This window comes from Prosopis cineraria, unplaced genomic scaffold, assembly GCF_029017545.1.
Source record: "Prosopis cineraria cultivar Desert tree isolate PC_DT_omini unplaced genomic scaffold, ASM2901754v1 PC14, whole genome shotgun sequence".
Lineage (NCBI taxonomy): Eukaryota > Viridiplantae > Streptophyta > Magnoliopsida > Fabales > Fabaceae > Prosopis > Prosopis cineraria.
In genome coordinates this window covers 30782552-30795407 of record NW_026555345.1, presented here as the reverse complement: position 1 = coordinate 30795407, position 12856 = coordinate 30782552, and the positions used below count along the sequence as shown (strand labels likewise).

At 33.7% G+C, this 12856-nt stretch overlaps 2 protein-coding genes across 8 annotated transcripts; one reads left to right on the top strand and one right to left on the bottom strand.

The window, feature by feature from the left end:
- The first annotated feature begins 3424 nt into the window (after positions 1-3424).
- LOC129292903 (protein SENSITIVE TO PROTON RHIZOTOXICITY 1-like) lies at positions 3425-6181 on the top strand. Of its 6 annotated transcripts, none has more exons than XM_054930600.1 (2): positions 3425-3575; positions 4416-6181. In XM_054930600.1, exon 2 carries the CDS (start codon positions 4441-4443, stop codon positions 6025-6027), a length of 1587 nt encoding a protein of 528 aa, XP_054786575.1. In that variant the 5' UTR covers positions 3425-3575; positions 4416-4440; the 3' UTR covers positions 6028-6181. The 6 variants fall into 6 exon arrangements, with proteins under 6 accessions (XP_054786575.1, XP_054786573.1, XP_054786572.1 ...); XM_054930598.1 differs by lacking the exon at positions 3425-3575 and adding an exon at positions 3616-4093; XM_054930597.1 differs by lacking the exon at positions 3425-3575 and adding an exon at positions 3616-4196.
- Positions 6182-8461: 2280 nt separating this feature from the next.
- LOC129292905 (uncharacterized) lies at positions 8462-11042 on the bottom strand. Of its 2 annotated transcripts, XM_054930604.1 has the most exons (5): positions 10754-11042; positions 10034-10139; positions 9035-9183; positions 8815-8939; positions 8462-8648 (listed from the first exon to the last, which is right to left on the bottom strand). In XM_054930604.1, the coding sequence occupies exons 1-4, from the start codon at positions 10892-10894 to the stop codon at positions 8844-8846; spliced, it is 492 nt and encodes a 163-aa protein (XP_054786579.1). In that variant the 5' UTR covers positions 10895-11042; the 3' UTR covers positions 8462-8648; positions 8815-8843. The 2 variants fall into 2 exon arrangements, with proteins under 2 accessions (XP_054786579.1, XP_054786578.1); XM_054930603.1 differs by lacking the exon at positions 8462-8648 and having other exon boundaries at positions 8700-8939.
- Positions 11043-12856: the final 1814 nt, after the last annotated feature.

Sequence of the window (12856 nt, the reverse complement as noted above, 5' to 3'; positions counted from 1 at the left end):
TATGTAAATAATATATTGGTATCATGAAATAGCAAAATTCTCTTAAAATCTCAAAAAATATTTCTGTCATTGAAAAATTATAGAAAACAATACTTTTCTCCTGTATTCATATTAAAAAAATTTACAACTTTTCATTCACAATTTTTGTTCATATATTAATAATTTTTATTTTTAAATTCGCAGCAATTTAATAGTTATTTGCAAGTCTTGATCTACAGATTCTGATATGCATCAGCTATTGAAAATTCATAACTTTTCATTCATAACTTTTGTTCTTATATTAACAACTTTTATTTTAAATTCGCAATAATTCAACAATCATTTGCAACTCCACATCTGCAGGTCTTGATATCCATCAGGTGTTGAAAATTCACAACTTTCTATTTACAACTTTTGTTCCTATATTAACAAATTTTGTTTCTAAATTCACAATAATTCAATAGTCATTCGCAACTCCGCATATGCAGGTCCTAATATGCATCAATTGTTGAAAATTTGTAACTTTTCCATCATAACTTTTGTTCCTGTATTAACAACTTTTGTTTTTAAATTTATAACAATTCAATAGTTATTCATAACTTTAGAATTTTTGCTTTATTTGAGGCCAATTTGGTCTTTTTTAATTCCCTAATGATAAAAAAAATTCCATGAGACTCGAGGAAAATTATACCATTTCGTGAGATTAATATGTTATTTACATAATTTAAATAAATTTTTCTATCATGTTTCCTTTTTTTAAAGCAAAAAGGTGAAATATGGTTTTTTAGTAATTAAATATAAAATAAATTTAAAATAAAAAATTTGTGACTTGAAAATAATTTGTCCATTTTATAAGACTTTAGAGTATTTAAAATCTGACTTTGGAGTAATTTTCTCAAAAAAAAAATTTCTTTTGGCTTTTTTATTTAATTATTTTGGCCTGAAATTTTGTTGGTTAAATTTAAATTTGATTTGATGATGTTGTTAACATGTTATCACCTAGTTACTACATTGAGATTTTTGTTCGCTTTCCTTCTAGGAAAATTAATCCAAGATTCATTGGAAGGATTTTAATTAGGGTCAAGGAATAAATTTGGCTATTAATTATTTTTTTCAAAGCACAGGGTAGCTTATATTATGAGATAATACAAAATAAATTTTTAACTTTCAAAAACAAAGCATCTATCAACTTTCATTAATTTTTATTTGACAGATGTTAACTTTTCATATGGGGCTCAAAAATTTTTGATTGAAAATGACACATGACACTCTACATCAGTATATAAAGGTGCAAACCTAGCTATGAATTATTTTTTGAGAGTCACTAGGTAGCATCTACTATTGAATGGTGCAAAGAAAATTATTAATTATAAAAAAAGAACAATCCAGCACCTTTCTATCAATTTTGATTAAATATCATTTATTTTCATATTTATAGAACTCATAATTCATCAATCTCTTCAAACTTCTTTCCTTCATTCTTAGTCTCAGTTTGAGAAGAAAAGGCTCAAAGAGTTTTTATTTAAGGACATTTGCAAGGACGATGCCAATAAAATAGAAGAAGATGAGGAAAGGGATAAGGTTTTGTTTAAATCTTTGTGACAAGTCAAGTGAAGTAGCAATTTAAATTGTGATGCTACTGCATAAGGGAGAAGCTTGATTCAATCGCTTTATTTTTTTATAAAAATAATTTGTGGCTAAATTTGTGATGCCACTACAAGTTAAAAAATAATTAATGATTAAATCTTTTTCCACACATAGTAGCATCATAATTCAAACTACTACTTCACACTTAAATTGCCACAGAGATTTAAATGAAATATTGTCTTCTTCCTCTTCTTCTTTTACTTCATTAGCATCATTTTTGTAAATATCTTTAGATAAGAACACTTAGAGCCTATTTTTTTGGGGTTGAGAGTGAAAACAAAGGCAAAAAAATTGAAAAGATTGACATGTTATGGGTCTCATAAGTTTGAAAATAAACTGCATTTAGTCAAAATTAATAGGAAGGTACTAGATGGTCCTTTTTTTTATAGTTCATAATTTTTTTTTGCATCACCTGATAGTAGATGATATCCAATGCCCCTCAAAAAATAGTTCATGACTAGATTTATATCTTTATTTGCTGAGGTGAAATGCCACATATCATTTTCAGTCAAAAATTTACAGGCCCCATATGAAAAGTTAACATTTGTCAAATAAAAAATAACAAAAGTTGCTGGATGCTTTGTTTTTAAAGTTGATAATTTATTTTATACTACCTTATAGCATAAACTACCAGTGCTCTTAAAAAAATAGTTGATAATCAAATTTGCACCTTTACCCTTCTAATTATTAAGAAGTCATATAAAATGTACAAAATACTCCTAACTCAAATCATGTATTATAACTTAGTAAAGAAAAATGACATCTTGGATATAAGTTTGATACAATGTTTTAAAACTCGAACTGGACGTCAAACCAAAAGGAGCAACAAGTCACAATTTTCATGGTTCGACCAGTTAGACTGACGATCGAACTGGTGATATAAAAATTAAATAAAAGTAACATTTATATACACAAATATATAAATAAAACATAATTTGTCAATGGTGTTTGGAATCTCAACACTAAAGGCTAGATGCCTGCACTGCTAGAACTGGAGGCAAAGGCATGTCGGCATAAGCTCACGATCTCAAAGCAAAACGTAAGAGCTGGAAGCACGCTATCATGTCATGACTCGTGAACTTTCGATCTCAATACCAAAGGTTGGATTGCTAGAGATGGAGACAAAGGTTGGAGAAAATGTCAGAAATTGAGTCTGGGCTGTGGAGGAGAAATCAAAGATGAGATAAGAGAAAACATAAGAGAATTAGAGATTAGAAAAGAGAAAACGCGAATTTGAGCAACTTAGTCTTTTTTTTAAATTTTTTTTGGCTTTAAACTAGGTTGACCTACTTAGGTTTTCGAGACAAATTCAATTCTCTCAAAACCGATCAGGTCAACTCGATTTAAATGCTAGATTGGTCCAACTGATTGAACCAGACTGTTTTGATCAACGGGTTACAGTTGAACCGTTTGATTTTCAAAACACTAGTTTGATATCAAATTGTCATTTTGTGCTGTCAAGTTGTAATTGCATATAATTTAAGACTTGACAACAATTTGTATATTTAAGGTGAATGGAATTTTTATGAGACTTTTTTAATAATTTTCCCTTCACTTTTTTCTTTTAGTTTCTCGCACATTAACACACATATAGAAGGGTGGAAGGTCTCTTCATTTTTTTATTTCTGTTTTTTTTTTTACTTTTTTCATTTCAATTATTTATTAATTTTATAATTTTAAAATAATATGAATTGTTGAGAGAGGAAAAGTGGAGGAAAAACGAGAGAATGGAAGAGGCCCCTCTTCCTAGAGAGAGTTGGCACTAGGCAGAGGGAACCATCCCAGTTGTGGCGGGACCCATGTCATATCCGATCAGATTTTGTCTTCCTCTTCCTTGAACTTGTACATTGCGTTATCGTTGCCTAGAAACGGCTGTGATTGATTGACCCAAAAAATGGACGTTCCTGGTTGTGTGGTTGACTAACTGTGGTGCTGCTGTGTTCAAGGAGGTGAGCTTCTGAGTTCTATAAAGAATTTACTTCCCACTTCTTATCGTTTCTTTCTCATTCTTTTCTTCCCATTGTGTTTCTACAAGATATGAAGCATCAATCCTAGTGCATCTATTCAGCTTTGAATCTGCTAGTCTTTTCGCCTCTTTCTTCAATCAATTCTCTAGATTTCAATCGGTTGATTCTAGTCTAGGGTTTGATTTCTCCCCCTTGTTCTCATGTTTGATTTCTCCCCTAAATTGGTTTTTAATTTGCAGCCAACTTGAACATACACAAATTTGGGGTGCTTGTCGGAATAGTATGAGCTTGAAATGATTAGTGCTTCTGTGTTAGATTTGAGCTTTAGATATCTTGAAAAGAGGAAATGGATGTGAGCAACTTAGCCTAGAACGAGGAGCGAAGGGTGATGTGTTTTGTCTTGTTTGAATAGTCTGAACATTTAAACATCTGTATGAATATGTGGATGCTCCAACAGATCAATACCCTGATGTGAAGAATAGCTTGGTCTTGAGACCATGGTGTGGATATATATTAAATTGAAATCTCTACTTTTACTAGTCCTTATGGCCTCAGTTCCTCAAAAGTGATTGATTTGTATGACATGGAGATCTTGGTTGAATGGTATATTTTGTATATGATCATATGCTGATTTTTGCTGATCAGATTATTTCTACTTTATGTCTCTATTTTCTGCTCCCAAGCCCTGCTTTTTCCTTCAAATTCCTCCTAATTTTTGCCCTCTATCGTTCGTATCTAGTTGAAAGTTGAATTTTTGTTGTTTAATCTAATTGTATATGGTCTAATGGTTTGTCAAATTCACATTGTGCATTTGGTTGGCAGTGATCTTGATACGTGAGGTACAGAAATGGATCCAAAAGGGAACCTTTGTGCTAACACCTGGGCAAGGTCCTCTTCATTAAACTCTTTGGGGAATGGATTGCATGTTAATCTGTCATCAGACACTGCCTCTTTTACCAATCTCAGTTTGCAGCACAATCAACCATGGGATGTTCCCTCTATTCCAGATTATGGCCTCAGTACTGAAGCTCCATTCAAAGAATTCAACCAACTCTCTCAAACCCAACCTTTCCTTCCCAGCGACCCTAACAATGAGATTAAGATCCCTGCTCAAGAAAATTGTCAAATGAGTGACACATCACAGACTGATAAACTCCCCAATTGGGACGCCAGTGTGATGTTGAATAATTTGTCTTTTCTAGAAGAAAAGATTCATCAGCTCCAGGATCTTGTGCACCTGATTGTTAGCCAGAAAGGCCAATCTTTTGTACGACCTGATGAAGTTGTTGTTCAGGAACGACAGCTCATTACGGCTGATCTTACATCAATTATTGTTCAGTTGATTTCTACTGCAGGTAGTCTTCTCCCTTCTGTCAGGTATACCCTTAAAAATATGAGTCTATTGGTTGGACAGGTTGACCAGCTTCGGGAGAATGCTATTCCTTCTGGATCTGGTGGTCCGAGTACTAGTTCTCATCCACAAAATAATAGTGCAGATAAGAAGTCTGATGAGTCCACTCAGATTGATCTTTCCAAGGGTTGTGGGATGGAGCAAATCTGCAATGTGGAAGAGCATGAATCAAAAGATGAAGAAGACATGGAGGAGGGTGAGAACCTTCTACCTGGGTCCTATGAGATATTACAGTTAGAAAAAGAAGAAATCATGGCACCTCATACACACTTCTGTACGATTTGTGGGAAGGGGTTCAAGCGAGATGCAAATCTTCGGATGCACATGCGAGGTCATGGTGATGAATACAAAACCCCAGCAGCGCTTGCTAAACCTAACAAAGAATCTGGGCCTGAGCCAAAGCTTATAAAGAGGTATTCCTGCCCCTATGCAGGCTGCAAGCGAAACAAGGATCACAGGAAGTTTCAACCTCTGAAGACAATCTTATGTGTCAAAAACCATTACAAAAGAACACACTGTGACAAGAGTTACATTTGCAGCAGGTGCCACACAAAGAAGTTTTCAGTCATGGCTGATCTAAAAACTCATGAAAAGCACTGTGGAAAGGACAAATGGCTCTGTTCATGTGGCACAACTTTTTCAAGGAAAGACAAGCTTTTTGGGCACATTGCTCTTTTCCAAGGTCATACACCAGCCATTCCCTCAGATGACGCAAAAGCCTCGGCTGGGCCACCTGATCTTGAAAGCCAAGAAAACAGCAGTAAGGTAGAAGGTGTAAACTTGAGTTTTGCACCAAATACTTCTGGAGAGAATGGAGTTCAAAACATCATGGATGTGAAAGGTGATATTGATGATCCTATCAATTATTTATCTTCGTTGAACTTTGATACCTCTAACTTTGGTGGCTTTAATGAATTCCCCCGACCTTCATTCGAAGACTCGGAAGTTTCATTCTCCTTCATCATGCCTGGATCTTTCAATTACAATCAGAAGATTGGAGGAGTAGTTTCTGATAATCTTTAGTGAAAAGTAATGGTGATACTGCACCAATTGATATCCATGTATTCCATGGTGATGGGATCATCTATCTTTCCATTTTCTACTAAATTTGTAAATGTTGATGTCAGGTACTCGCAATTGCTGAGAATTTACAAAAGAATGATCTCTTCAGCTGTTAGGCATTGGTCTGTCAAATATTTTTTGTCGGAATTACAATGTGAATAAGATTTTTTTTTTTTTGCCAAAAATGTGAATAAGAATTGGAATAAAGATGAAAATAGGTTTTGATGGAACGGAATGATTGTGTTTGGTGTGGTAGGGAAAACAATAAATAATTTACTTTATTTTCAATTTAATGGGATGAAAGCAGTTTCAAAATAAGAAAGGAAGTTATGGCTACAGGCTATAAAAAGGAGATAAGAATACTGGCTGCTGAACTGTGAAAATTGGAAAATGGAAATGTAGGTTTCTTTTTTCAAAAAAAAAAAAAGTTAAGTTATTAAACTTTTAAGTTAATTAAAATTCAAGAGTTGTTCATTACATTTTAAACTTAATGCATTAAAACTCTGATTCATCAATCGTGAGAGTTATTTCCAATTGAACCGATAATATATCATATAGATGCAGAATTAAATTATTCTGAAAAAAATATACTCATTGTTAAAAATAAATGAATAAATAAAACAACAAATTTATTAATATATTTTTTTTTGACCAACAACAAATTTATTAATATATCAAATTAGACAATTAACATAAACAAGTTTACTCTATTTACCGTAATTTTAAAAATTTGGTGCATAATACCTCACATGTTTGAGTCTCCCAAAGAAGAACTGCATTTATGGAGGATATTATATTAACTACCACGGCTAAGGTAAGCACTGAAGCGTCCACAATTAGTTAGTTATATATTAACTAGCAATGACAGATATTTAGTTATTAGTTACCTCTTTTTAACAAACCATCAAACTTGTTTAATATATATTCTTTCCATCTCTATCTATAAAATATTTTTAATTAAATCACACAAACTAATAAAAGTTGATTATCTAATTAAAAGCATAGTAATATTTCAATTTAACCCCTAATTATTGTAAATAAAAAATGAATCTCTTTTTTAAAGTAAATTAATGAAAATATTTATCTCTTTCTCTTTCCAATTTAATACAAGTATAATGGTTCATTCATTTAAAAAAAAAAACTACTAACGACCTCTTATATTTAGAGATAAAAAAAGATTTTAAAAAATTTCTTTTTTATATAAAGATGGAGTGAGTAATAGCATTACCAGTTGATGAAACAGTAAGTTCGGCTCCGGAGGTAAATTTTTCTGAAAGAAGAAGAGCATGCCTGCATTGGACGACCAGGTGATGAGGTGCATTTACATTAAATCTGTTATACTTCTATATGTTTATATTACCTGCCAGATGGGATCAAATGAAGGCTTTTCATTGATTATAGAATCTTGAATAGCAGTTGAACTTGATCATTATTATTAAGATAGATTTCTCATGCAGAAAATGGAGTAAATTTTTATAAATGTTGAATTCTTGTGTCGAAAAGATTGGCCTGAAAGAAATTCAATTGCCAGAAGGAATAGAGTCGGTGCCGAGTTCCAATAGGAGGATGAAGAAAACGTCCGAGTTGGTTATCTTGATGGTTTAGTGCCCGAAGGATGATCAATAATTAGGATTCAAGTTTGTTAATTTTCATTTCTTCCATATATTTCTTTGTAACTCCCTCCCTCCCTCTCTACATATGTACGTATGTATATTGTTCTCATCATTTTAATGACATTGAGGGTGGAAAATCGGGCATACTTTTTTATTAATGATTTGTGACTTACTTTAAAACTGGCGTAGCCATCCTAGCCGCAGCCGAGGACAGGGAGCTGAGGAATAGAAAGAGCAATGGTTTTTTTTTTTTTTTTTGCATATAAAAGAAAGAGCAAGTTGAGCTGAGAGCAGTGAAGTTAACATAGTCACAAGTTGTTAAAGGAGGGCTCAAGAATAGTGCAAACAGCCCAAGAAAGGATGAGTGTGGGCCTGAACATGCAAATGGCTCAAAGAAGGATGAAGGGGAATCTTTTTTTTTTTTTTTTTTTTTTGTTTTCACTCAGACTGGTCACCCCTGGATGATGGCTTTGCCGAAATTCACATCTACGTTCCACCTAATAATTTCATGTTACTCCATCAAGGCTTTCAGTTAATGAGACTCCCTGTATTCAACTCTATGACTATGAGGTGATTCGGATTCTTTCATCAACTTCTGTAAAGGAAGCTTTTGTCCAAGACTCAAGTTAGCATTCAGTTGCTGGCCGCATTCATTACCCCTGAAAAACGAAATTTTGATGGGATTGATTTGTTTCAGTGACTAAGTTCAGTTCTTTCAGACCGCGTCATCTTTTGGTATTGCTTCTTATTTTGTTTCTTGCTTCTTATTTTGTTTCTTTTAAATCCTTTGAAAATCAGGGAATGGTTTAAATGCTACGTCCGCATTGCTAACGTAACACACTCGTTACAAAAGATGAATGTCTCATCTTAGCCGTTGTTAATTAAAGTTGTTGGCAACATTATTGCGGTGGTCACCGTTACCTTTCCAAGTGCACCCAGCTGTTTGCTGTAACTGCCCGGACAAAACTGCTGTTGATATTCCAAAAAATAAGGTAAGTTTAGAAAAGAAATAGAGCAGGGTGCACCAAACCAACCTATTTCCTTTGTAAGTGATCGTAATACACACAACGAAAATTAAGATGATGGTAAAATCACAATAACAAAGAATTCTTTTGCATAGCCGTCAGTTTATCACCTCATAGGCACAATACTGCTAGAAACAAACTAGTCCTGCTTGCTGCGAGCTAGCCTTGCCCGATGTCTGAGCTCAGCTCTTTTCCACCTAACAATCATGTAACACAAGGAGAAGAGTGTGTTTATCTGCATAGAGGAGTCAAAGATGCTTCCAGTCACTTTCTCGTCTATTTAGATCACAGCTATCTAAATTGAGCCGAATTTTGATGGTAAACACTGACCAAGATTATCATTGCAATGACCAGAAGAGGCCCAGACCACAGTACTGACAGAAACAGTCCATGGGAATCGAAATAGTTTTGCCCAGCAAAGCTCTTCCAGTTCTTCCCCAGAAAACTATTAAGCCTCTCAGCAAGATACACACCAGCCACTGCAACATCATAAACACTAGGTTAGAGAATTTGCACTATCAAGCCTATCAGCAAGATATTCAGGAGTATCTGCTAGGAATTGTGATGACAATAATCATGGCAGGTTGATACTGCGTAAGGTACACACAAAATTTTGAAAGAACACCAACGAAATCACAGAAAATTGCATTAACTTATAAATAATGTAATGACTCAGTCACAGAGAAAAAAGGGGGAAAAATCTCTATGACAAGTTCATTATGCAGCAGTTTCCAGAGACTAGGCACACACCGGTCTTGTTTAAACATAAATACTACTTAAGTTCAGATGTATACATGGTCTCTGGGCTCCTGTACTGCCTTAAAGACTGCTATTTGTGGTTGAATGGCACAACTTGATTTGCGATAATAGCACTGTGGATCTGAATCACACCTTTGGCTAGGATAAATAAAACTTTCAACTCTTCGTTTCAAACCAAACAACCAAAATCTTGAACACTTCCAACACTTTGAAATTCTGCGTAGAGATTAGATTTAGCAGTTTCACAGAATTAAAAGGATATCTTCGTTTACTCAACAGTTATGGATTAGGGATTATTTTACTATAATTTAAACCTTTCAAGGTGCACAAGATCTATCTCTAGATCTCAACTCACTTATATCACAATTTCAGGTTTGATTTCAAAGCCAATTTCTTGCATGCATTAATGCCAGTTTAGAAAAGCAGAGACTAGGCAGTGACTTCATCAAGGAGAAGGTAATAATTAAAGTAGAAAAGCTATATAATAAAATATTAGATGCTAGAGAGGTTATAACTAAACCTATATGACTCAAAAACAGTTCCAAAGAGACATTAGAGAGTTAAACTTACATGCTAATAAAAACAAGCTCATTTGAAAGTTGGTATGCTTCCTTGAGATTATAACGACGAGCAGCAACACCACATGGAATGCTAGTAAGCCCATTAGCCAAGGTTCCTGAAAAAGATATTGCGAACCAAGGAAACATTGGCAGTGCCATATTTACCACCAGGGAGTTAAAATCATGATAAAAGACATATACAAATTAATTTTTAATCCTGACAGCACGCCTGATTCATGTGTGTATATATGATGCGTATTTTAAACTTCACCAGGGGCAGGTTTCTATAATATTAACATAAATAGCTACACAATCTTTGGTTTTTCCCTGTCTATTTCCTCAGGAATATAGCTTTCTTTGCGATAATGTGTAGTGCAAGCCTTTACACTTTTTTCATAATATTATATATATGTTGGTTCCCTTAGCTCACTCAAAAGTTTTTACTATTTCAATGCATTGAATTTGAAGAGAATTTATGCTGGAATATCTATATAACCAAATTACCGTCCATGGAGAACAGATCAACTATTTGTTTAGTAACATGCTTTACAAGCAAATCAGAAAGGAAGCAAGACATCTAAGCATAAGATCTGAAACAAAAATCGCGTGGTCGACAAGAATTATAAGCCCGACCAAATAGCATACCATTTTCCCCGTTGATCCACTCATGGTTCACACTTCCGGGTGAAAAAAAGAACAGACAAAATACAGTTAAGGGCTTGGGAAGGACCTTCCAATTGATGGCATGGAAAAAACCCAAGAAATTGTCGATAGCAGGGCGAAAGCCAGCGCGAAGTTCCGAAGACAACTTTTGGACAAGATCTGCTACTTGGTCGAAGTGCTCATCCACGACAGATTTGAGATTATCCATGGAAGATGGATTCCACAAGAATCTGGGGAAAATGCAGAGATTTAACTTCCCTCACAGATCACAAGCCTTCTTCAGAGCTGCGGCATCTAGCACTGGCACGAATCTCCTACTACGTCTGACTCCTTCCCGGTCTCACTAATCCGGGTTATTTGAAAAATAAAATAAAAAATAAAAACAAAAACTATGTTTTCTGACTTCTCGATGCGGGTCCTTTGTTGAACCAAAAATGGGCCGGAAAGAATTCGGAGTGAGGCTACGCCTTTCTGGGCCATTGAATTGGGCTAGCTTGCCTTAGGTATTTTGTCACAAAAACATCTTTAACAAGAGAATAAAACTTACTCTAATCCATTAAAATTGGCCCGAGTGGTAGAAGTTATCACTACTTAAACAAGTGGTTAAAAATTTAAATTCTAAAACATTATCCTCACTCTTATTTTTAAATGAGTTGGTGAATTTTTGGGAGTTGAGTTTTCCGAACAAATAAATTGCTCATTTTTCACCAAAAAGAAAAGGGAAAATTATTTCACATATTCTTATAATTTGCCTCAGTTTCATTACTTCATACCCTTATATTTGTTGAATAATTTATCCTTTTTTTGCAATGTAATTTTGAAATAAATCTTTTTTGAAACAATTAAGATACATTAAATTTTGCAGAATAAAAGATAGAGGGGTTATGGTGGCTTTTAAATTGTTCAATTGTTTTTCCTGAGAAAGGAAGAATATTCTGATGTAGTTGTGATTGAGGTAAGGGGCAAATCTTGGGAGACAGTAGACAAAGACCACGCGGGGAATGGGGTGCCCGTATAATGGTGGAGAGACAAGCAAGTTCTGGAAAAGAAAGCTTTGTGAGAATGAAGAAGATGAAGCAATGTAGGGTTTGAAAGTGTGGTCGTCTTGGTGGTTGGTGCTGATATATGCTCTGTGTATTATATATATTGGGTCACTTGTCAGAAATTTAAGAAATTCATTGATAGGGAAACAATGTTTTTTTTTTTTTGACGAACGCCCACCTTAAATTGAAGCTACTAGTATTAGTGCTCTTTGCAATTCCAAAATTGTTCATTATTTTTTTTAAAAAAAAAACTTGTGTAAATTATCATCCCTAAACTGGAAAATGAACTTTTATAGATCAAATCTTGAGTCTTTTTTCTTTTTTAGTGAATTCCGTAATTAAGTAATAACATAAATTCTTAAGCAAAATTAATAAGGCTCCATTCCAACCCAAACAAACTTATGTATTTTTAAATGTTTCAGCCAAAAAAGTGACAAAAAATTATTATTCTTAGAAACTTTTTGAGCTGTGCATGAATATCAGCCGTGTATATTGTAGTGCTGCAAATAACATAGAATTTGTCATATTCTTTTTTACATGCATTCCAAGTGCATATCTGGTTGTAATAATGCCTGTTTTCTTTTCTTTTTCTTAAACTTTTGTGAATATTTAATTGACTGATCTAATTTAAATACAACTACAATGACAATAATATGTTAGTAATTTCATTTAGTCATAGATCATCATGGTCGAACACATCCAAGGTCAAAGATTTATCAAATTCTACTATAGGAGGCACTCATTGTCATAGCAATCAGACCAATAATTTAAGAGTTTAGCCGTTATAACTTATAATGGTAATTAAAAATTATCACAATAAATTACAATTAATTTCTCACTTGGTTCTTCTCCAACAATGAGTCCACAAGTTTGTGATAGAGTCAAGAGGAAAATGAGTTCCAGTAGCAAACTATCAGTTAAGAAGACTGCTAATTCAGTGTTGTAGAGAAAACATAAAAAGGAACAACAATTAAAAGTCATTGTAGGATACACCCTCCATTAAAATATTTAAAATATTTTTAACCGAAGCTCACTCCTAATAAAATAGTTACTTGTCTTCAAACTAATATTATCTTTATATGTTTATCCCTATTTAATGAGTTATTTTGATCTAAATTAAATATAAA